General features: G+C 41.7%; 1 protein-coding gene and 1 long non-coding RNA gene across 3 annotated transcripts in view; one reads left to right on the top strand and one right to left on the bottom strand.

The window, feature by feature from the left end:
* Positions 1 to 25,504, bottom strand: part of CACUL1 (CDK2 associated cullin domain 1) — a 73,013-nt gene that overhangs the window by 22,127 nt on the left and 25,382 nt on the right. For both annotated transcript variants that reach the window (XM_045025904.1, XM_045025905.1), the window contains exons 4-5: positions 21,914 to 22,009; positions 6,610 to 6,712 (exon numbers count right to left, since the gene is read on the bottom strand). In XM_045025904.1, coding sequence (XP_044881839.1) covers positions 6,610 to 6,712; positions 21,914 to 22,009 — 199 coding nt within the window. The remainder of the gene's footprint in view (positions 1 to 6,609; positions 6,713 to 21,913; positions 22,010 to 25,504) is intronic.
* Positions 4,320 to 25,504, top strand: part of LOC123375181 — a 33,931-nt gene continuing 12,746 nt past the window's right edge. The window contains exons 1-2 of the long non-coding RNA XR_006581331.1: positions 4,320 to 4,452; positions 16,342 to 16,642. This is a non-coding gene — a long non-coding RNA (uncharacterized LOC123375181). The remainder of the gene's footprint in view (positions 4,453 to 16,341; positions 16,643 to 25,504) is intronic.

Genomic DNA, 25,504 nt, shown 5'->3' with positions numbered 1-25,504 from the left:
TCATCCCAAGTCTTTATAATAGTAAATCACTGGTCTATCCATAGATAAACAGAAAACACACTATGCTCTTTGGGTATCAGACCTTCAACTGAGCTTTCCACTTTAGAGTTGTAGTGAGCCCTTCCTGGAGGTGCCAAGGAGTTGTTCATCTCAAAGATGAGAACCCTCAATTGTTACTTAAAAACCTTCTTTTGCCACTAAAAAAGGCAGCTGGATAGGTTTGCAGATATAAGAAGTTGCAAATAAACCATAGAATTTCAGGTAGCTATTATTCCATCAGTGAACTGTGATGTCACCCAACAAAGTAATTGTTTTTTAAAGGTTCTTCTGGACACAAGGCACAGCTGTGAGCCACGACTCTCTGGAGAGGTCTCCAACTAGACCGTAGAAAAGCCTGGCTTCCTGAACTACAATCCACTTTAAATGTTAATGAGCAAATTGGGAGAGATAATAGGTGTTCTATTATCAGAAAACATTCCATTCCTACCATTTCAAATGGGACATATCGCTCGCACAGAGCGTGAAGGAACAAAACTATCTTCTACCTCAGTTAATTGTAAAGTGGATGACTGTAGAGTTGTATATTAGTATGTTTGAAAAGAATGACAACATTAAGCCTTTCAAATGACCTGTATTTAGGTTTACAGTATAAAGAAAGTGATTGTAGTTTAGATTAGTGACTATTACTTATTTCTGGATTTTGTTACTTATAATAATCTCATGCATAAAATCCTATCAACAAACAAGATTTTTTCATGAAATAAAAAGAGAAGGAATTATCTGCATCACTCAATATTACCAAAAATTCTTGTAAATCAGATGTTGCATCTCTCCTTGTTATACACAGTTAAGTAGTTTTGCATTTAGTAAATGCTCCACTAATCATTTAATATAGCTGCCTTATCAAATGAAGCCAGCTTTAGCCCACATAAGAAAAATAATATGGTTATATTCACTTAGTTTATGTGGCTCTACTTTAAAGAGCTCTGACATGACAATTATTTCTGTTTGTGTGATTTTATATATATTTCCATACATATGTACACAGTTGTGTGTGCACATCTATATAATATTTTTTAAATTATGATACTATGTCCAGAAATAGCACACTAAGGGCCAAGTTCTGCAACCAGTTACACCCATGTATTTTTGCAAAGACAATCAGGTTGAACAGGTATGAGCACAGGCAAAACATGGCTAGAAATCTGCATAAAGCTCATTTATTTTATGCTTTTTCTGCAAAGCAAGGATGAGCGTAGGCCCCATCCTGCACTGGTCACAAAAGACGGTGTGCCATATGCCGGTGTTTCTTTTTTCCTTCAGTGACTCTAAATTCAGACCCACCACAAACAACAACTCAGGGTATGCCTATACTACATAAAAGGTGTGTTCATAACTCTTATTAAAATAGCAGCGAAGAGACAGAAATTCAGCTTTTAACACTAGTTAGCAGCTCAAGTTCAACCCCTGGCTCAACCATAGGCTTTAACTCAGAACCCATTGCACCCCCAACTGCCTAGGTGCGTTAGAGGATTCCAAGTAAGATTAGAGTTCTAATTATTTCCTTCTCACCCCCAACTATAAGGGAGCAGAAGCAGGCCCTATTCTAGGCTGTGTCTACACTGTGGAACTCACAGTGGCACGGCTGTACCGCTATAGCTATGCCACTGTAAGGTGTCCTGTCGAGCCGCTCTTTGCCAGCAAGAGAGAGCTTTCCTGTGGGCACAATTAAACCAATCCCAACGAGTGGTGTTAGCTATGTTGGCATTGTGCTGTCCACACCCGCACTTTTGTTGGTGAAACTTATGTTGGTCAGGGGCATGGGCGGTGGGTGGCATGGGCTGGGGGAGGCTGTGCCTCCCCAAACAGCCTGGTGTGACCCACTCACACTCTACCCCTAGGCCCCTTCCCGGTCCCCACTCTTTAATAGCCAAGGCTGGTTAGGGCTGGGCCGGCTGGTGTGCCATCCAGAGCACAGGAATGAGGGCACTGCGGCCACGCCGCCCAGCGCTCCAGGCTGGGGGCGCTCCGAGGCTGAGTTTGGGGGCCCACCCAGAACTAGGGGTGCTCGGGCTCCCAGGGCTGTTGCGGCAGGGCCACGGGAGTGCTCTGCTTCCTGTGGGGCAGGGGAGGCAGAAGGGAAGGATGATGGGTGGGAGACCTTGGGCAGAAGGGGAGGGGCTGGGGGCTACCAGGTTCACCGGCTGCCCACGGTCAGGGTTATGTTTTTTTCAGAACAGAAGTTTTACCCACAAAAGTGCTAGTGTAGACTGCTTTAGTCAGTGGGACTTTTGCCTTTACAGCATATTAAAGGCGGAAAGCTCCATGCCATTTCTCCTTTTTCTGACAGTGCCTTTGTGCAGGAGCACTTTACAAATCAATTAAACTTAAACTATACTCATTTTCCCCTTGAATGGGATTTGAAATAGAAATTTCAACTTTTAGCCTTCAATAGGATGACAAGATACCATCAACAAAAATACATTAAAAAGATGAACAAATTTCAAAAGTAAAAATAAAAGTTATTCCTTTGTGTTGAGCCTAGAATATATAATCTCCAAGCATTTTTCATACGGATAGATTGGCGGTGTGTGTGTGTGTGTGTGTTCAGGGGCGGGGGTTAGGGAGGTGTTAAAAAAATGACAGCTTCAACATCTTATCAAACCTTTTTCAAATATATTGGAAAATTCAATCTTCCAAGAGGCCCACAAATTAAAGTTACCTTATTTGCCTAAGTAGATGCCTATTTTGAACATTTATTCTCATGATATTGTCTCACTGAACTGACATCCAAATTATTTTTTTAAATTAAAAAATGCAATTTATATAAAGATATTGAGTCAAACCATAGGTAGTCACTGGGGTACGATATAATATTGTTTTTGTTACACAGTCTTTAAAATATAAAAGAGAAATTCATTTATTCTGGCATTAAATTTTAGAATAACTATTTGAGAAGGCTACTGCAAGATGTTTCTCAATTTCCCTACTGTAGTATAGTATGTGCTGCATGCACTCAGTTACTTCCAGGGATACTTTAGCAAGTTTAAAATTTTGTTAAGATACCACTTTTTAACCTTTGATTTTTAGAAAACACTATTACAATCAGGATATAAGAAAGTCAGATCACAGTAACAAGTTTGTGAAAGGTTTAAAAATACAACACAAGATGTTAAATGGCTTAGTTCTAATAAGCTGAATGGTGAAACTAAATAAATGAAGTCATACCAGGGTGTCCATTAACAGTGCACATCACACTAGGGTTGCCAATTTTGGTTGGATGTATTCCTGGAGGTTTCATCACATGACAATCTTTAATTAAAGATTAACCTTTAATTCCTGGAGATTCCAGGACAATTCTGCAGGGTTGGCAACCCTATTTCACACAAAGCCATACAGTAGGTTTCTCTACTTCCTGCAGTTTTTTTATTTTTTATCTTTTTCCAATATTTTCTTTTAATTTAATTTCTGCAGGTCATCACAAAGCAGTAGAGAAGAAAGAGAGAGAGCCTGTGGTAATCAAAGGAAAAAAAGTCACATGTGTTACCTGGTAAATTCTTTTTTTCTGTTATTTGTATATTGCAATTATAATTCACAGAAAAATTATATGGCAAAAGAGATCAGGAATTTCTTATCTTCTAATATTTTTAACTAGTGTGCTACAGAACTTATTTCCTTACAGAAGGTCATACTAAATTAAAATCACACTAGTAGCTGCGAGCCCATGCTGTCGTATGGGTGTAATTTGTAAAGTCATGTGTGGTAAGAGCCAAAAGTGGCGGAGAACTTAAAAACCGGATGGTAACAGACCATGAATCCCAGTGATGATTGAACCCAGTGATATTCTGAACAAAAAGAGCTGTCACCCACGCTTGTGGATCTTTCCATGCTACATGCGAACTCATACATTTTATGCTTCAGGGTGATGTTTGGTTATACTGGTTGTGTTATGCCCGGAGAGTTGTGTGGATTTGTTCATGTGGCAAATGAGTGGTCTGTATTAACATAAGGGACTGTGTGTGTCTGAGGTTATTCGGTATGCTGCTTGTGTTGTATGGGTGGATGTCTTGATTTGTATCTTGTGGGGAGAGTGGTTGTGCTTGGAGATTTATGTGGGTAGCAGTTCACCCACTTAATCCTCCATCTCTCAGATAACTAATGAAATTATAGCATACAAATTAGCTGTAGAGTAAGGGTGGTGATTGGTTCAGTTACCTATGATATCACAATGGTCTAGGACTCTTTACATATCATAGATACAATCTTACTGTAGCTGTACAGTGCCTGGGTGTACTTCGTAAAGTCAAAATGGATGAGAACTTAAACTGAATGGTAACAGACCACAAAACCCAGTGATGATTAGACAGCGATATTCTGAACAAGAGCTCTCAGCCATACTTGTAGTTGCTTCCATCACTTCAATGACTCAGCAGACATAATAGGCTTCAGTGGGTCAGTCCTGGGATCTTATTTTTTATATATTATATGCCTTAAACCAAGATAATGCCTTAAACATACATAGATAGTGCAAACCTATCTTCCATTGCAGACAGAGACAAGTAGGAACAATGGCTGAAGCAGTGTTCTTGTGATTACTCAAAGAGCTAACTGTGACTTTCATAAGGCCTCAATCCTGCAGTTGACTCTGCCATATGGGATGGCTTCTGACTTCAGTAGGGTTTCATGGAGTGCAGGTACCCACCCACATGGAGTTAATTGCAGGATCGGGGTTTAAATCAGACCAAAGTTTTTGGAAGTCATCGGATAGTTTCAGTATATTGCACCTGCAATTAACATAATAGCATTAGAGAGAAAGGTCTGTCAGTATTACATAGTTCATTTGGCTAGTATAGCCAATGATTTTAATGTATTATTCATTTATTGTGTGATGTTATGATTAATTACCATGTCATGTTATATATAATCATTGTATGTTAAATAGAGTTAATCTGTAAGATTATAGAAGTATAAGATTGATCAGTATTTAGAAGGTATAACCATATATTAGATGTCTAAGCAAGGAAGGCTGAAACACAAGACCTGTAGGCTGAAGCCTTTAAGATTTTTAAGATTTTTAGGCCTTGGAGATGTGTTAGCATTTCTTAAATAAGTGACCAAAGAATAACCTGATGCCCTAAGATTATGTGGAAAAAGAGGTACCAAGCGATAACACTGTGAAAAATTAGCCGGAGGTTTAATTTAAATCACAAAAAAGCTGCAGTGGCACATCTGCCTCCAACATGTGTCTTAATCACAGGATACACGTTGTGCATCAATGCTAATGAGAATAAAGAGAAACCTACACAACCTATAGAAATCGGGGTCCCTTAAGTTCATAGGGTACATTAGACCAATAAGAAAAAAGGAGAGTTGACACTTTCATGTACATGTGCAGAATGTTGGTATAAGCAGAATCACATTGTAAAAATGTGGTGTCCAGAGTGAGAAAATTGAGCTTCTCTATGGGAAAATTCTAGCAGGAACCATCCCTCTACTGATGATCAATTTATGAGAGACCCACCAGACCCTAACAATATCTAGGAGGATGTGAGTATTTCTGTAGTTATAACCAATGATGTTCTTTGTATGTATAAATATCTTCTCTCTGTGTGTTCCATTCTATGCATCCAAAGAAGTGAGCTGTAGCCCACAAAAGCTTATGCTGAAATAAATTTGTTAGTCTCTACGGTGCCACAAGTACTCCTGTTCTTTTTGCGAATACAGACTAACACGGCTGCTAGTCTGAAACTTGGAAATATCTAGGAACTGTATATGCTGACATAACTGTCGGTAACTTTAATAAAAATGGATAAAAGATAGTGGGCCTTGTTCTTGTGATTATGTGTTATTTGCCTATGGTTTCATGTGTTCCTATGAGTTCTAGATCTAAAACAAACCTAAATAACTCTGTTAAACTTGTAGCCACCATTACACCTCAATGGTGTAATATAACATCACTAAAATTAACTTTAAATAAAAATGAAGGTTACACTAGCCACTACTTTGTCCATCCCCCAACTTTTTCTTAATTGGTGGGGTGGGAAGGGAGATAGGGTGTACAGCAAGATGAGAACCATGTTTCACATCTGCGCACCTGATTCCTCCAACCACACCAGTCACATTTTACTTAGCATTTTGATATTGAAACTAGAAAAGACCATAGGCAGTTGGACAATAAAATATTATGTCCTCGTAATCGTAAGGTGGACATCTTTGATATGAAGTACTTGGACAACAGCGACATCTACACAAAATAATGTTTGTGAAAGCGTAATTGTTGTTTTGCCATTAATATGCCTCATTCTTCCTCCTAAAACATTACTAAATTTATAGCTTTATAAATAACCAACCTTATTACATTGCATTTTTACTGGGAAACCAACTCCCCCCTCCCCCCCAACAGTATGGCACCCTTTCCCCTATCTTTAAATCTTGTTTTAAGTACTGTTCTTGGAATCTATATTTAAATCCTCTAGTTCTTTGCCATTTTGTTCCTACCTATTCTGCTTTTTCTCCTAAAACCTACACTTGAAAATATTATAATTTTCCAGAATTGTGACAGAATCTGACTGCCCCCCATTTTAAGTAAAGTCCAATAAATTTACTTACGCATTAGGCTGTAAATGTGCTTTTCTGCAACATGTTCCGTAAACAGCTTTATAAGGTCATCTTTTAAGTCTCTGTTAAGCTTGGTTTCTATGTAAAATTTATTCTGGAAAACAATACAGACAGAGGTTTTTATATTTGACTTTACAATAGCAGACTAAGCAAATATATTTTACCACCGAAGGGAGTTCAAATTTAAAAATTGTAATAATGCTATTGTTTCATATTACACAAAACAGCCCTGATTCTACAAACATGCAACATGCTTAAAGTTAAGCACATGAGTAGTACCACTGAAGCCAATGAGACATCTTAAAGTTAAGCATATTCGTGTTTGCATTTTATTTTAATGATAGTTTTGAACAGACTACAATACCAAAATAGGTGTGGATATCATGTTTATAGCAATGATGTGTTTATCAAAGGCATCAAAATGTTTAAGATGTGATTTATTATCTGAAAAATTCTACTCACCTACTTGTTTCTGAAGGATGGGAGTGAGGTGTGTGTGTTGGGGGGGGGGAAGGGTGTGCGCATATGTAAAAAACATCTGAAGTGTTTTTCATCAGCTTCATGGCAAGGGAATGTTAACAGATTTTGTCCCAGCACTGGTAGTTTCATGAGGATTATACAAGTCTTCATTAAAGATTGTCAAATAGTTTATGAGCAAAATTGACTGACTTTGAAATTATAATCTGATTGGAAAAGTCCTGCAGATTTGTTTTTAGTTTAGTCTTTTTTGTAAACTATTCCAAGAGAAAACAACCACTGCACAACCACTATTTACACTTAACTTTACAATATTTTTGCTTTGCTGTCAAAGAGGCAGTCAATGAGCACCAATCAACACACCCTATTCCCAGGAATAAATCTCACTGCAGATAACTAGGAGTTTAAACCAACCATAGAAGACAGTGTAAGAACATTCAGTACAGTACATGCCAAAACAGAAGCCATAATGTTCTTCCCAGTAGAACCAGGGATGAAAGGAAATGTGAAATACTACAGCAGAATACACTTGCCATTCTCTAATCATAATCTGCAATACATTAAATAGACCAGACACAGATTTCTTTTGCACTATCATATTTCAGAAACACCAATTTTGTTTAGTAATTTATGTTAACAGCAGTGCTAAATTTGAAATGAATTTAGGAAAAAAACTGAAACATTAAAGTGTTTGTTTTGATTTAATTTACCATATAATTACGTGTTTTAAAGCACCTTGGTTCCTTGCTCAAACAATGCTGGCAAAGTTTGCAAAAATGACTAAATCCAATTGATTTTGATAAAGGCAACAAACATTTATAACCTGAAACAAATGCAAGGGAACATCCACACCAGCCTTTAGAAATGTAGTACGTACCTGGAGTTACATGGCAATGAATTAACACAAGGTGAAACAAGTCTAGTCACTGATGCAAGGGGGAGGAGAGAGGTTTGAATTCTACTGGGAGCAATATTTTTGAATTTAGTAGCTTTCCCCTTCAACTCTGACCACGTCCCCTGTGTCATGGCTACCGCCCACAGAAATTGGGGGGAAAGGGTGTTAATATGTAACTAGCAAAAGGTAAAATCCTAGTGATGACAAGGCAGTTTACAGGTCAAGATCAACACCTGGGATCTAGTGTTTTGAGCTGTTAACACACATTAAAACCACAACCTGTTTTTACTTCATTAGGATTTTACCATGAGTTAGGCAACGTGATAAGAACACACCTCTCCTCCTAATGAAGGCCTAGCCACCGAGCAAGAGGCAGAAAGGGATGGGATAAGAGTTGTATTTACACCGAACCCAGAGTCAGGGAATTAGGAGAGGTGGGGCGGGAAGTGGGGCAAGGGGTGAGGTGTCTTGCCCTCCTGCTCCAGCAGCAGTAGCCGGGGATATCGTGAGGAAAGAGGCCTGGACAAGAGCAGCACTGCTGCCCTTGACTCACTGCAAGATGAAGAGAAAAAGCCTCTCTCTTCCCTTTTGCCATTAGATATAGAGGCATAATTTTTACCTTGAAAGATTTCAAAAAAATTGGAGGAAAGATGCAAGTAAAGATGCACTCAAGTTGTGCATCAATGGATGAGTCATATGGTTTTGTTTATATAGAGCAGGTAAAAAGTGGGGGGCAGTGAGGAGGAATGTGCAGGGGGGGGTAACAGTTCCATCTACCTAATCATTTCTAATATAGTATATGGAGATATACCTATTGCATAGAACTGGAAGGGACCTTGAAAAGTCATCAAGTCCAGCCCCCTGCCTCACTAGCAGGACCAAGTGCTGATTTTGCCCCAGATCTTAAGTGGCCCCCTCAAGGATTGAACTCACAACCCTGGGTTTAGCAGGCCAATGCTCAAACCACTGAGCTCTCCCTCCCCCATTTCTGTTGCCCTTCTCCAAATTGTAATACCTTTTTTGAGACAGAGCAATCAGAACTGCTCACAGTTTACGGTGTGGCCATGCCATGGATTTATATATTGGCATTATGATATTTTCTGTCTTATTATCTGTCCCCTTCCAAATGGTTTCTAACATTGGTAGCTTTGACTGCTGCTGCACACTGAGCAGATGTTTTCAGAGAACTATTCATGATGACTCCAACATCTCTTTATTGAATAGTAACATCTAATTTAGATCCCTTCCTTTTGTATGTATAGTTAGGATTATGTTTTCCAATGTGCGTTACTTTGCAATTATCAACACTGAATTTCATCTGGCATTTTGTCATCCATTCACTACACTTAGTGAGATCCCTTTGTAATTCTTCAGTCAGCTTTGGACTTAACTATCTGATTAATTCTGTGTCATTGGCAAACTTTACCACCTCACTGTTCACCTCCATTTCGAGATCATTTATGACTATGTTGAATACCACAGATCCCAGTGTTTCCCCTATCTTTTAGGAAGTTACTCATCTATCCGAAGACCTTCCTTCTTTTCCCATGACTGCTTGGTTTACTGAAGAGCCTTTGGTTAGGGAATTTGTCACAGGCTTTCTGAAAGGCCAAGTACACTGTATTTACTGGATCAGCCTTGTCCACATGCTTATTGACTCCCTCAGAGAATACCAACAGATTGGTAAGGCAAGATTTCCCTTTACAAAAGCCATGTTGACTCTTCCCCAACATACTGTGTTCATCTATGTCAGTGGTTTTCAAGTTGGAGTCCACAGACTATGTCTAAGGGATCTGCAAAATGTGACTATGAAAATCAAGTTTCAGATCCCAGAAAAGGCATTCTGTTCTTCTGATCAAAAGTATGTGAATACCCATAACAACACTTGTGGGTTTTGACCTGTAGATGTTATCATAAAAGCCCACAGTTTAGTGCCCTTTGGCATGTCATGTCAAATGCTGTGCTGAGCACATGAAATGTTTATAGCTGAATTCTGTTCAGTCAGTTTTCAGTCCAAGATACCTATGGTAGAAGTCTGTGGACCACAGGTTGAATTTCCAAAGGGGTCCACACCTCCATTTGAAAATGTTTAGGGGTTCACAACTGAAAAGTTTGAAAACCACTGATCTACATGTCTGATAATTCTGTTCTTAACTATAGTTTCAACCAACTTGCCTGAAACTGAAGTTAGGCTTATTGGCCTGTAATTGCCAGGATCTCCTCTTGAGCCTTTTTTTAAAAATTGACAATACATTACCTACCATCCAGTCATCTGGTACAGAAGCTGATTTAAGCAATAGGTTACACACACCACAGTTAGTTGCTCTGCAATTCATATTTGAGTTCCTTCAGAACACCGGGTGAACACTACCTGGTCCTAGTGATTTACTACTGTTTAATTTATCAATTTGTTCCAAAACCTCCTCTACTGATGCCTCAATCTGTGACTGTTCCTCAAATTTGTTACCTAAAAATGGTTGGGTGTGTGAATCTTCCTCACATCCTCTGCAGTGAAGACGTATGCAAAGAATTAATTTAGCTTCTCCGCAATGGCCTTCTCTTCCTTGAATGCTCCTTTAGCTCTTCCATCATCCAATCACCCTACTGACTCTTCCTGCTTCTGATGTATTTAAAAAACCAAGGGCTGTTAGTTTTGGTGTCCTTAGCTAATTGTTCTTCAAAATTCTTTCTTGGCTTCCCTTCTTATACTTTACACTTGACTTGCCAGAGATTATGCTCCTTTCTATTTGCCTCAGTAGGATCCGACTTCCAATTTTTAAAGGATGCTTTTTGCCTCTAAATGCCTCTTTTACTCTGCTGTTCAGCCATGGTGGCATTTTTCTGGTCCTCTTACTACACGAAGACACTGCATTTGATTTGGACCATAAATTATGTTCTACAGTTTTCCTAAGGAAAACACTCAGAATTTCTCTATAATTATTGGCATTTTCATTCTTTTTAATTAGATTAGCAATGATAAGAGGTCACTACTTTTTTTATACTTCATAAAAAGGTGTTATAATTTTAATCTGATCCCATTATTTTTATAATTTTAGTAGGTGTCACAATTAGTTTTGAAAAATGATGCAGTGTTATTAAATAGTTCCAGTAATGTCTGTTACAGTCAAGGTGGTTTAGTACCATCAAGGTATTTATCAAATCTATAACTTCAGAGAGATGATTTGGCACATCCCATACAACATTCCTAAATACATTAATTAATCATAGAATCATAGAATCTCAGGGTTGGAAGGGACCTCAGGAGGTCATCTAGTCCAACCCCCTGCTCAAAGCAGGACCAAACCCAACTAAATCATCCCAGCCAGGGCTTTGTCAAGCCTGACCTTAAAAACCTCTAAGGAAGGAGATTCCACCACCTCCCTAGGTAACCCATTCCAGTTCTTCACCACCCTACTAGTGAAAAAGTTTTTCCTAATATCCAACCTAAACCTCCCCCTCTGCAACTTGAGACCATTACTCCTTGTTCTGTCATCTTCTACCACTGAGAATAGTCTAGATCCATCCTCTTTGGAACCCCCTTTCAGGTAGTTGAAAGCAGCTATCAAATCCCCCCTCATTCTTCTCTTCTGCAGGCTAAACAATCCCAGTTCCCTCAGCCTCTCCTCATAAGTCATGTGTTCCAGCCCCCTAATCATTTTTGTTGCCCTCCGCTGGACTCTCTCCAATTTATCCACATCCTTCTTGTAGTGTGGGGCCCAAAACTGGACACAGTACTCCAGATGAGGCCTCACCAGTGCTGAATAGAGGGGAATGATCACATCCCTCGATCTGCTGGAAATGCCCCTACTTATACAACCCAAAATGCCATTAGCCTTCTTGGCAACAAGGGCACACTGTTGACTCATATTCAGCTTTTCGTCCACTGTAACCCCTAGGTCCTTTTCTGCAGAACTGCTGCCCAGCCATTCGGTCCCTGGTCTGTAGCAGTGCATGGGATTCTTCCGTCCTAAGTGCAGGACTCTGCACTTGTCCTTGTTGAACCTCATCATATTTCTTTTGGCCCAATGCTCTAATTTGTCTAGGTCCCTCTGTATCCTATCCCTACCCTCCAGTGTATCAACCACTCCTCCCAGTTTAGTGTCATCTGCAAACTTGCTAAGGGTGCAGTCCACACCATCCTCCAGATCGTTAATGAAGATATTGAATAAAACCGTAATAGTGCAAACTGGTGGAATTAATATTAGTCATGGTATTAGAGTGCAGAAATTATGCATAAATTAGATTCAAATGTACCCTTTGCTGAACTGTAAAAGAGTCTGGTGCATTCACGTTCTAACAAGTGTGCTCTTTGTCAGACCTTATTTCCTTGTTCCCTGAAATTCCCCGATAAATAGTCTTATGTAGCCAATGATGCAACACATAGTGCTACATTAATGGTATTTGCAATGTCAGATTTACCGTCTTTTTCGCCAGCTGACTAGAGCCAGTCAAAGTGATTTGTCACTACAGAGCCTCCCCTCCCATGCCAACTCAGGCAGCTGATGTCTGACAGCCAGAAACCAGCACAGCAGTAACTAATTTTTGAGACTATTTTGGGGTGAGACACCTACCTGAGAAAACAACAGATTTGACTGGGCCAGTGGGGGAGAGATAGTCAAAGGATTCTAATAAGTCTGTCTCTGCCAAGATTAAACAAATTAGACAGACAACATGCTCTCTCACTCTTTGGGAAGTGGTGGAAATCCCACTAAAGTTTTATAACTGGAAAAGCAACACAGAATATAGTGGGGCGTAGGGAATACTGCTGAAACAACAAGGGGAAAAGATTAGATGGTTTACAGGGCTTTGGTATCTCTAATTTCCATGATGCTGTGACAGAAAACATTACTTTATGTACACTGTCATACAGGCAATATTACAGAGTATAAATGACCTATTTGTTTACATGGAAATGCTGTTTACATGCTATAGCCACTTTCTGTTTCTCACAAATGTAGCTATCCTGTAAGTGATAAATATTTCAGTGCAGAAAGGGCAAGGAGGAGGGTTTTCTCCCCCCAACCCTCTTTAGTGGAGAGAGTGGCAGATTTTTTGTAAAAGATAACAGCAACTAAAATGTCAAACGTGAACCTGAGTTAGTGCTACTAGGGTGAACCAGGGAATGTGAAAGAAAAGCGCTTTTACTACCATCCATGCAATATATTCTCCATCCAGTGAGCATCAAGGTATGTGGAGAATTGCAGTGCTAATGAAATTCAGCAGTCAAAACCAGAAGAGCCCACACATTTGTTTAGACTGACTTCATGACATGAGATGTAACGGGGTTTCAACTGCTGGGACTCAGCCATGACATAATTTGGACAAACCCACGTAAGAAAGGAATAATCAAATTCTAGATAAAAATAGGTGCATATTCCAAAGTGATCAATTTAAGGGAGTAATAGGAAATGTTTTGTTTGTTTAACTGGAATTCCACAGTTTATGTCCCACAGCATATTGTGGAGTAAACACTTAGTAAGCATCCAGAAAGCGAATCATATTTTTATTTGGATTTATTAAAAAAAGATGCACCTAAGTTCTAGGTGCCCTGGATAATTATTTAAGGCTGGGATTTTCAAAGGAGCCAAAAGAGTTCAGATGTAGGTTGCTGCTGGCTAGATCTTTGCTTAGTTGTGCAAAAAGGCTGGGATTTCAGAGGATTCTAAATCCACTGAATGTCAGTGGAAGATAAGGGCTTAGCTCCTTTAAGATCCTTAGAAAAGCCCAGCCTAAAAGCACACCTAAACAAAGAGTAAACCAGGAGCAACCTTAAAACCATAAATGACAGCTTTTAGCAAAAAGAAGAAATGAGAATTCCTTGTCTTGCAACAATCCCTTCTCCAGAAATCCACCACTACCACCTCATAAAAATGAGCCTTACAGCATATGCTGGTCAACACACTGTGCTGATCAAGCATACATACTTCCTACATTTTCAATCCTCCCATACATGTCATGGGACCTGATTCTGCACCACTGGAGTCAATCGGAGTTTTGCTGTTGACTTCAGTGAGTACACACATTCAAACCACAGCAAAATACATTGTTTGGCAGTACTGGGGAAACAAGGGAGAGGGGAGGCTGAGACAAGCCAAGGATCTCAGGAACAAAAACACGTTCAAGATGTACCACAGATTTCTCAGGAAAAAAGGTTGTTTGACTTCTTGCAGGTTTTTTTTTTTTTTTTAAATATGAATATCGTTAATCCTTTCAAAATACGCTACTTGACTGCAACCTGACAATACAGAAAAGGCAATTCATGGTCGTAATTAAATTTTTCAATGCACTAACCACTTAGCTGAACAGTTAGTTCTGGAACAACATATTTTCCAACTGTTTTGCTACATGTATTTAAAGACTATAAGAGTGTACAGTTAAGTACAAGTGCTTGTTACCTGCATCTGAATCAGACTACTTTATTTTAAAAGGGGGTGCTGATACATAAGCGTTTTCTTTTCTTAGGGTGGGGGGGGAAGGGAATACATATCAAGATCTAAGAAAAAAAATCTACAAAATAAAATTTGAATATGGACCAGCTCAGGAATGGCAAGATATATGACCGTCATCGAACAAGGAAGCTTTGTACCCAAAATGATGCAGGACAGGGAAAATCCAAAGCAGGAAAGTAAAAGCTAAACAGTAACTTAGGTTCACACTATACATATGGAGCTTTCTAAGCATTAGTTTGTTCCCGTTTTAAGTTACAAGTACCTTCTTTTAAACACTGGCCACTGGGAGTGGCCCCAGTCCTACAATCTGATCCATGCAAGTGGACCCTTCCGTCCATGCAGAGTCCCACTGACGTCACTGGAGTTCTGCCTGGTGCTAGAACATTCCCACACAGATCAGATTGCAGAATCAGGGACCATGATGCAAATATTTGAAGAAATCATAACTAGGAAGCAAAGCTATGTCATTTTATGCATGGGGCCCTAACAAATTCACGGCCATGAAAAAGTATCACGGACCGTGAAATCTGGTCTTTTGTGTGCTTTTACCCATACTTTATAGATTTCACGAGGGAGACCAGCATTTCTCAAACTGAGGCTCCTGAGCCAAAAGAGAGTTGCAGGAATGGGTCGCAAGGTTATTTTAGGGGGGTTGCAGTATTACCACCCTTACTTCTGTGCCGCTGCTGGCGGCAGCGCTGCCTTCAGAACTGGGATCCCAGCCAGCAGCCACCACTCTCCAGCTGCCCAGCTCTGAAGGCAGCACTGCTGCCACCAGCAGCAGCACAGAAGTAGGGATAGCAGTACTCCACAACTCTGTGACACCCCCCACCCAGCTCCTTTTTTGGGCCAGGATCCCTACAATTACAATACTGTGAAATTTCAGATTTAAATAGCCGAAATCATAAAAATTATTATTTTTAAAATCCTATGACCATGAAATTGACCAAAATGGATAGTGAATTTGATATTGCTGAGCCCTTGAATCCTTCCTCCATGGAGAGGAAAGGCCAGGGGGACTTCCTGAAGGCATTTGTCCTGTCCAGGTAGAAGGCCTGACATCCAGGGCATGCAGCATAGCCTCCCTTTTGTCTTGGTGAAGCTTGGGGTAGAAAATTGGAAGGTGAATCAACTGATTCACGTGAAACTGAGAGGTTACCTTGGCTTTGAATCTTGGGTGCAGTCTGTGCGTAACCTTGTCCGGAAAAAAGACTGTGTAGGGAGGATGTGCCATCAGAACTGCGCTCTCTCCTATTTTCCTGGCCAAGGTAATCGCTACCAGGAAGGCCGTTGTCACTGACAGGTACATTAGTGAACAGGTGGCCATGGGTTTGAAGGGGGGCCTAGTCAGTCCTTTCAGTGCAAGGTTCAGGTTCCACGTGGGGATAGGAAGTCGAGGCTGGGGGAAGAGGTTTACTGTACACTTGAGGAAGCTTTTTATAGTTGGGTGTGACAGCACTGAGTATCCCTCTAAAAGTAGGTGAAAGGCTGTAATAGCCACTAGACTAGGTGGACCCTCAGAGAGCTGACATAGTCCGGACTGTTTTAGGGCTAAAAAATAATAATGGAATCATAGAGTATCAGGGTTAGAAGGGACCTCAGGAGGTCATCTAGTCCAACCCCCTGCTCAAAGCAGGACCAATCCCCAGACAGATTTTTGCCTCAGATCCCTAAATGGCCCCCTCAAGGATTGAACTCACAACCCTGGATTTTGCAGGCCAATGCTCAAACCACTGAGCTATTCCTCCCCCATCATCTAGAATATGTGGAAGAGCCACGGATGCTGGGGAGATCTGTTGGGACCTAGACCAAATCTGAAACCTGGACCATTTCTGCAGGTAAGTACATCATGTCGAGGACATTCTACTGTGTAACATAATCTCTTGTATCTCCCTTAAACAGGAGCTTTTAGGTTTTGGAACCAAGCAGGAGTCATGCCTTGAGGTGGAGAATTCCTAAGTTGGAATGCAAGGTTTGTTCTTTGTTCTATGAGAAGAGGTGCGGAATGGCCGGGAGAGAGACTGGTGAGCACGTCGTGAGCTGACACACGTAAGGGTACCAGCTCTGACTCGGTCAACTAGGCACAATCAGAATGACATGAGCTCCATCCCTTTTTATTTTCAGCAGGACCATCGACAGCAGGGGAAATGGAATGCTGTCCCATCCCCGCTCTGGAGCAGTAGTGTGGACATTTCTTGTTCAGGTGAGTGGTGAGCAGGTGTGTAGGCTATGTCCCCCCCCCATCACCTGAACTGGTTGTGAAGTACTGTCGGGTGTATCTCCCACTCATGGTCGTGTGGGAATTTGCAACTGAGACTGTCCACTATCAAGTTCTGTGTATCCGAGAGGTACGCTGCAGACACTATAATGTTGTGGGAGATGTACCAATTCCATAAGCTCATCACTGTTGTGTATAGGGAGGGCTATCTAGGTCCCCCTACCAATTGATGTAGTACATACAGATCCTTAAAGACAACATGGCTTGTGTGTGATCCTGTGACCAGCGGGAGAAAATGGGTGCAGGTTTTCCTGACCGCTTTCTGCTCATTGATGTGGAGGGATATCTCTGAAGGCGACCATTTGCCTTGCATTGTGAGGCCGTTTAGGTGTGCGGCCCACCCTATGAGTGAAGCGCTGGTGGTGAGGAATAATGGTGGTGATGTTTGTGAGAAGGGGATCCCTTTGCAAACATTGTCTGGGTCCTTCCACCGAGTTTTTGATCCTGGTGGGTAATAACAGGGATTTGTCCAGTCTGTCCTTGTTTGGTCTGTAAACTGAGCTGAACCACATTTGGAGACATCAAATGTGAAGCCTGGAATGTGGTATGACTGCCCTCCCCGCTCTCCATACACCCTATGAGTTGGAAGCAGAGTCTGGTTGGTATTTGTGGGCTGCTTTGAGCAGTGCCTATGAGTGTGACTACAGATAGGAACCTGTGTTGGAATAAGAGAGCTTTGGCCTGTGACGAGTCAAGATCGGCCCCTACATATTCCAGGCTTTGCACTGGAGTGAGCATTGTCTTCTGGGTGTTGATCTGTAGGCCCAGTTCTGTAAAGTGTATTGTAGCTTTGGTGACAGGGAGAGCCTCTCAAAGAGATTGGGCTCTGAGGAGACAATCGTCCAAGGAGAGGTAGATCGGTATCCCTTGAGAATGTAAATGAGCGGCCACCACTGATAACCTTGGAGAACACTCTGTGGGCTGATGACAGCACAAAGGGGAGGTATTGGTAGCGGTTGTGATCCAGAGTGAACCCGAGGAATAGTCTGTGAGCTGGTAGGATTGAGATATGAAAATAGGTGTCCTGGAGGTCTAGGGCCGAAAACCAGTCTCCCTGTTCCTGTCATTGCTAAAGCAACCATCTTGAATTTTTGAGCCTTGACAAACTTGTTGAGAGCTCTGAAGTCTAGTATGGGTCTCAAACCTACCTCCCTTTTGGGTATTAGAAAATAACGAGCATAGAACCCCTTGCCTCTTAGATGTTAGGTAATGGTTCTATGGCTCCTAACCGGAGGAGGTGATCTATCTCCTGCCATAGTAAACTCTTGTGAGAAGGGTCCCTGAAGGAGGACGGGGAAGGGTGTTGTGGAGAGGAATGGGGAGGTAAAAATGGATGGAGTACCCAGTTAGAATGATCTCTAGGACCCATTGGTCCAATGTTATGCATTCCTAGGCTGGAATGCTGCTAATTAGTGGTCAAATGGGTATAGAACAATGGTCAGCTGTGTCAGTTGGGGGGAGTGGTCTAACGGTGCCTCCACCTGCCCATCAAAAGTGGTGCTTAGACATAGAGGGCTAGGATGAAGATTGTGAGCCAGGTGGTTTGCGATTAGGGAATTTCTAACTGTAGGTCTAAAATGGCCTGAATCAGAAAGGTGATCTTTGGGGAGGCAGAAGAATGGAGTATCAAGGAGTTGACGGTGGGTATCCTTGACTTCCTTCAATGGAATCTAGAGAGCGTCAGCCACCCTCTTTGTCAGCTCCTGAAGGGACAAAAGTAGTCTGCCAAAGATTGTGGAGAAGGCATAACAGCTTTCTCTGAAGAAAAGGAGGATATGGTCTCTGGTATCACTTCCTCTTCAGTACTGGATTCCTGTTCCTTTAAGTCTTCAGGCAATTCCAAAGCCCTGGATAGTGTGGCCAAGGGACTGTGCCTCAAGGGTTCTCAGCCGAGGCTTGGAGCTCAAGAGGCATGCTAGCAGTGCCCCACCCAAGCGTCCCAATATGGCCATTGGGGTGGTGGTGGCACAGAACCCATGGGTAGCCATACCAGGATGGTGGTGTTGGGACCATCCGTGGGTATATCCTTGGGCTCTCTTAGGAGTGAGCACCATATGGAGCTTGGGAGGAGTACTGCAACACCACCTCCTCAGGCTCACTGTTTGAACCCTCGCTAGGGAGCAGAGGGGCATGGCATGGGAGTGGGGATACTTCCGAGCCTCTACCAAGCATGGGTGCAGAGATCTCGGTACTGAGAAGAGGGGACTCCGGTGCATCTGTGATGTGGATGTATCTTGAATGGCGGAGTTCCGCTGGTACCGATCGTGCCAATGGTGGTAGTGGTGCCGGGGGGACAGAGATCTTTTCTGCACCAGTCGCTTGGCTGCCTGGCGAGCCATCACTGGCGGTATCGATGAAGGCTGAGAGCGTCTTTTTAGAACAGTGCTTACTCCTGTTTTTTGGTGCCGATGACTCAGTGCCCATGCCCATTGGGTCCGTGGGTCTGTCAGCAGTACCAGTTGCTGTCGGTTTCCATGAGCGCCAGACTTTGATGGCCTCGGTGCCAAAGATACTGAGTGAGATGGTGATCACTTGCAGCTATCTCGGCGCTCACTATGGGGGCTTCCTGCTCTCTTCTTAGATGATTTGTGAGAGGGGTCCACAGCCCTTAGATGTAGAAAGCTGTGGGGAAGACACAGGTCTACTAGGAAACTGGGGTCGGAGAGCTGCCTCCACGAAGATAATCTTCTGGCAGAGTTCTCTGTCTTTGCAGGATCTTGGCCAGAGTTGTTGGCGAAGGCAACGGTTTTGTTGTACGTGGCCTTCTCCGAGGCAGTGAATGCACTGAGAATGCTTATCTGCGCTTGGAATCACCTCTTTACAAGTGAGGCAATTCTTAAAGCCCAGCGAACTGGGCATATCCCATTGGGGGAAAGGGTCCCCAATGGGGGAGAAAAGGCCAGAAGAAAAAAAAGTCTTCTTTCTTTTTTTAAGGATAAAATAAAAATAGAAAAACAACTAGTAACTATAGGTATGTGAACTAAGATGATAGTCTTAATGGACTAGTGGCTCCATCTCTAGCCAGGGGCGATTGAGAAGGAACTGAGGAGGGTTAGCCCATGCATGCTGGCTAGCCTCCTGGCACAGCATGAGGAGAGACAGTGTATGTGCGGGCACAATGGACACTGCTATTGAAGAAGTTCTCAGATTAGCAGTGCAGGGATGCAAGCACGCCTTCAGTGGAGCACCTATAAGGACACTACTCGAAGAAGAATCTATATTTTTCTTATTAAACAGAGTTAAAAGCAGATTCTGTTAGCATCTGCCTGTTTACTACTTACATAGCCATCATGTATAATGTCTAATCAGTAAGTTCTGACCGTTTGATTTACAATTACAGTTTCTTATCTGTTGTCACCATTTTCAGACACTGTTAACTGTACTCTCAAAAACTCTCTATCAAGAAACTAACAGAATTTAAAAAGTTTCCCCTCACATCAAGAAATGAACACCAAGCTGAAATAACATTGTTATGACTGCTATATAAAAAGACAAAAGACGGGATGGGGAAACCTATGCAGCAATCAGAACCTGTGATTAAATAAAAAAAAGTTATCATAATACCGAATAAGAGAATACAATTACTGCAATGCCCAAATGTAATCGGCTAAAGAGAGCTTTTACCAGGATTTTACACGATAAACCTACCTCCTGGTGATAAAAGCATGTACTTGAACATTAAGAACATATTATTTTAGATATGGGCTCTAAATCATTAATAAAGGACAACTCAAAGCATATACAGATAATGCAACTGATTCTTACGTAGCACGCAGAAAGAAAGCACTGCATGCTCCTGAGGAGAGCCAATTCATCGCAACAAAGACGGGTAAATCAAGAGGTATAGCTATCTCTGCCTAGTTCTTCATATCCAATCTCAAGGGACTAAACTGACTCATCCCTTCACCAGCAAGTAGATCTCTGGGGAATCTAGGGTAGGGGTTGTTGGGGGGGGGGAGGGTGTTTTGTTGGGGGGGGAGAGGGAGCGCACAATGGGGTTGGTACAAGAGATTAAGCTGGGCAAAATAGACAGTGCTAGCTGCCAAGGAGAGGACTGGAGAATCCTCACTTCCTCATCGTGCTCCCTGGCTCTACTATTCACTGGTCCACATGGAGGAGACTGAAGAATCCCCATATCCTTTTATAATTGGCAGGATTTTAATAAAGATACAGGAGTAACCCCTTAGCTAAAATTGTGGCAAATGAATTAAACACATGCGTACATGCACTCCCCCTTCTTCTAACAAAAAAATGTTTGCATCTAGGAAAGGGCATTTTTTTAAACAGAGCTTGAGATTAAAAGTATAAGACATTTTTGAAAATCTTAACTAACAGTTTTCTTGATCTAGATATGAAATATTCCTTCTATTCATATTCTTGAGTGAAGTCCAATGCATAAACTATCTTTAATGAGATCACATGCTATTTTTCTTTTTAGTTATTCATTACAAAAATATAAATCTTGGAGCTCCAACAGGTTCCCACAGAATTATTATAAGCTTCTGCATAGGTATCAAAGAGTTTATAAATTCCACAGGCAGGAATTTAGAAAATCTAGAAGACCAATAGTTACAGTTCAACGAGTTTAGAACTTCTGCAAAAATACTTGCAAACTGTAAGCTTTGTAAACAAATTTGTTTGGTGCAACTGATGCGCTGAATTCCATTATCAATATGGCTATTTATATTTCCAAGAGACCATATGGTAGGGTTGGTTGTTTTAGTTTTTTTGTTTGTGTGGTTCCCCCTGCTTACATGACTACAAGAAGCCATTGTAGGCCTAGAGAATTCATGCAACCTAAAGAGAGAAATCATCTTCTCCATAATGCACCCAGCCTACCAGGCCAACATACAACAAGCCTATGAGCTGGCCAAACTCACAGTACATTTAAAAAAAATTACACAAAAGTTGATTTTTTGCTGTCAATACAAAAAGAAAAAAAAATCAGTCTTTCTGCTATGAAGACACTGGTGAGGCAGAAAAATAGCAAACTCCTCTCAATTTAATTGCATTGCTTTTCTTATCTTTCTAGATTTGATCATAAGTGTGATACCAGCAGCAAAAGCAAAAGCAACAATGAACACTAAATTCTGTATGAAAATAAGTCATTAAAGTTGCACTTAGCTCTTTCCACTTTCAGTTAACATCTCAATGTGCATGGACATAGTCTATTAAAAAAGAATGTTCTAAACTTACCATATATATGAAAAGAGGCACAATGCTCTGCAATGCTCCCATATATTGTCCAAGGGCTATGTTAAATCTTTCAATATACAGATCTGGAGGGCTGGCCTGCAGGAAATGGTAAAAGGGAAGGAGTAATTTTAACACAAAGGAAGACAGAAATGTAGGACACCATGGACGACACTTTCAACTCAAAACTCCCAAGGCTAAAAAGGATGCAACACTTAGTCCAAGAGGGGCAAGTCACATATTAATCCAGAATTCCTATTTCCAATTAGAATTAGAACAACCTCCACCAAGACACCCAGCAAAAACTACTCACCGGATCGGTGGATAGTGATCGGTTTATTGGGGATCGATATATCGTGTCTCATCTAGACGCGATATATCGATCCCTGAACGCGCTCCCGTCGACTCCGGAACTCCACCATGGCGAGTGGCAGTAGCGGAGTCGACAGGGGGAGCCGCGGCCATCGATTCCGCACCGTAAGGACGGGAGGTAAGTTGAAATAAGATACGGCTACTTCAGCTACACTATTCCCGTAGCTGAAGTTGTGTATCTTACATCGACCCCGCCCCCTAGTGTAGACCAGGCCTTAGCCTACAACACCCAGTTCCCCCCGCAGAAATGGACTGCAACAGTGGTTGAACCCTGTGCAGTGACAGAGAGAGAGATGCACATTTCTCAAGCGGGTCTACCACACTGACTCTTAGTGCTCACTCAGAATGGTTTGCATTAAATTAATTCCTGTGGTTAGGTGAGCAGTCATTTAGCCACACCTCAAATATTGCCTCATCTTCACAAGCCAGAATTCTAACTTCTAAAAAGGTAATTTCATTGTTGCCAGTATTTTCATAAAGAGACACTAACGCTACTTCTAATATGTTCAAAACCAATCATTCCATACATCTCTGGCCTCCAAGTCATCCTCTGCCTCTGGGTCCCCCTTCCTCTCTTCGTCCAAGATTTCCGCCTCCTGACTCGGTCCACTCCTGACTGGCATGCAAGCCAACGAAGTATTCTAGTGGCCTTCACAATGCAGGTGGGGTCGCCACCGAGTATCGCATCCAGTTCTTTGTAGAACCGGCAGCTCATGGGCACAGCACTGGAGCGGTGGTTTGCCTTCCGCACCTTGTGGTAGGTGTTCCACAGCTCCTTCATTTTTACCCTACACTGCAATGTGTCCCAGTCATGGCCCCTTTCTATCATGCATCGTGAAATCTCTCCGTAGATATCGTAATTCCTACGGCTGGAGTGCAGCTGGGACTGCACAGCCTCCTCTCCCCAAATGCTGATGGGGTCCAGCAGCTCGGCATTGCTCCAAGCGGGGGATCGCCTGGTGCGTGGAGCAGGCATGGCCACCTGGAAAGATGTGCTGAGACCACTGCATGCATCACTAAGCAAACAGGAAGGGGACTTTCAAATTTGCAAAGGAATGTACAGGGTGGGGATGACAGTTGGTCACCTGAGGGCAGGTCACTAGAGTTCAAACGATGACCAGGGAGGTGAGAACATGCATTGTGGAACACCTCCCAGAGGCCTATCACAGCACTGTAATCAACTAGGGCATCTACACTGGCACTGGCTGCACTCTAGCCCCAGCACAGAAAGCCGTAAGCCTCTCGTCGGGTTGGTTTTAGAGCTCTGCACCTGCGCTATTTCTGCGCACTAAGTGGCTTGGCAGTCTGTACACCTCGGGAGTTCCAGCGCAGAAAGCTGCTTTACTGCCCAGAAACCTGCCAGTGTAGACAAGGCCTTAGGCAGAGCTCCTCAAAAGGTATTTAGACACCTACCTCCCACTAATTTTAATTGATTTTCAATGACCTTAATGATTAAACCCCTGTTTTCATGGATTGAAAAGACTGTTTAGGGCAGTGTATGGAGACTTGTTCTGAGCTTGGGGTAGGGATGGAGCACAGATGCTTTGAAAGCAGAAGACATACAACAGCTAAAATTTCATTAGCATAATTCTACGCTACGCCAGGTTTGGTTTCCTAGCACTAGAAGTAATTCTGACCATTTTTAGAAATGCATATGGCTGTAACTGAAAAGATAGAAGCAATGATCTTTTCATATGAACATTACCTAGACATACTATTTTGAGATGGTTTTCTTGCACTTTAGAATTTTACGGTCCCATATTTGCAAAAAAAGTTCTTCATAACTAAATTTTATAATTTAATAATCAGTGTCCGACTCCACACAAACACTAACAATAAATTATTTGGTAGTTCTAAGAATTTAGCTTCTTATTTATATGGCTCTTTGTTAAACTGAGATACTAAATGGAAATTCAAATTAAGATGGATGCATAGAGTGTTTCCAAGTTTGACAGTTAGTTGCTTAACAGACGGGTCATGGCTAAAGATGTTTGCACACTTACCACAAGGAAACAGTTAACTGCTAGAACACCACACATCTATTTCCATACAGATTTAAAACCTAGTGCAAGCCATTAGAGCAACGTGATAAAACATTACCAAAAAATTACTAAATAAACCCATTTTGATAAGAAGTAGAGAATCATGATGAAAAGTAAGTGACCAACATAACTGCAAGATAGTGATTTCAAAATGAGACGTTCATATTTAATAAAATTTTGACTACTAGTTTGAAAAAGGAAAGCGTAACACAGGGGTTGGTAACATTTCAGAAGTGGTGTGCCGAGTCTTCATTTATTTACTTTAATGTAAGGTTTTGTGTGCCGGTAATACATTTTAACGTTTTTAGAAGATCTTTCTATATGTCTATAATATGTAACTAAACCATTGTTGTATGTAAAGTAAATAAGGTTTTTTAAACTCTTAAGAAACTTCATTTAAAATTAAATTAAAATGCAGAGCCCCCTGGACCGGTGGCCAGGACCCGGGCAGCGTGAGTGCCAGTGAAAATCAGCTCGCGTGCCGCCTTCAGCACGTGTACCATAGGTTGCCTACCCCGGCGTAACAAATAATTCCCCAACTAGAGCAACTTATGTAAGTGCAATACCAGGAATGATCACGTCTCTCACTGTCACAGTCTAATTAGGCACATCCACAAGTGCAATTAATAATTTTTGCTGTTTCTCACACTGGGAAAATTCATCTGTCAAGCCTCTACAACAGAAATAGATGTGTTGATTTTTTTTTTCATGGCCACATCCATTACATTTTTTCCAACAAAATATCCACTAAAAATCATGAGATTAAATTTAGTTCTTTCAGCTTTTTGGGACTAAGTCCATCAGAAAACTGAACCCAGGGCTGCCAGGCCAGGGGAACCCCACAAGCCCTCTGCCTAGACAGACCGGAAGGAAATCTCTATTAATGCCTAAAGAATGCCAAATTAGCCATTTTTCAGCTGCCTCATTTCTGAAATTCTGCTCAGCCCACTCACCACACACATGCAATCTGGCTCTTAGGAAAAGGGTTCAGTAAGCATACTCCATTTTTACTGGGGCACACAGTCACCTTCTCTGCCTATTAGCTGGAGGGAAGGGGGGATGAGACAAAGAAATCCTTGCCCAAAGTCTCTCCACAGATGCAACAGAGAGGACCCGAAAGAGAAGGGCCATTCAACAGACCCACTCACTCCAATAAATGGTGACCAGAGAGGTGAGAACC

The sequence above is a fragment of the Mauremys mutica genome, chromosome 7, assembly GCF_020497125.1.
Source record: "Mauremys mutica isolate MM-2020 ecotype Southern chromosome 7, ASM2049712v1, whole genome shotgun sequence".
In the NCBI taxonomy this organism is placed as follows: domain Eukaryota; kingdom Metazoa; phylum Chordata; order Testudines; family Geoemydidae; genus Mauremys; species Mauremys mutica.
Note: the sequence above shows the minus strand (reverse complement) of the source record. Positions and strands in the feature narration are given on the sequence as shown.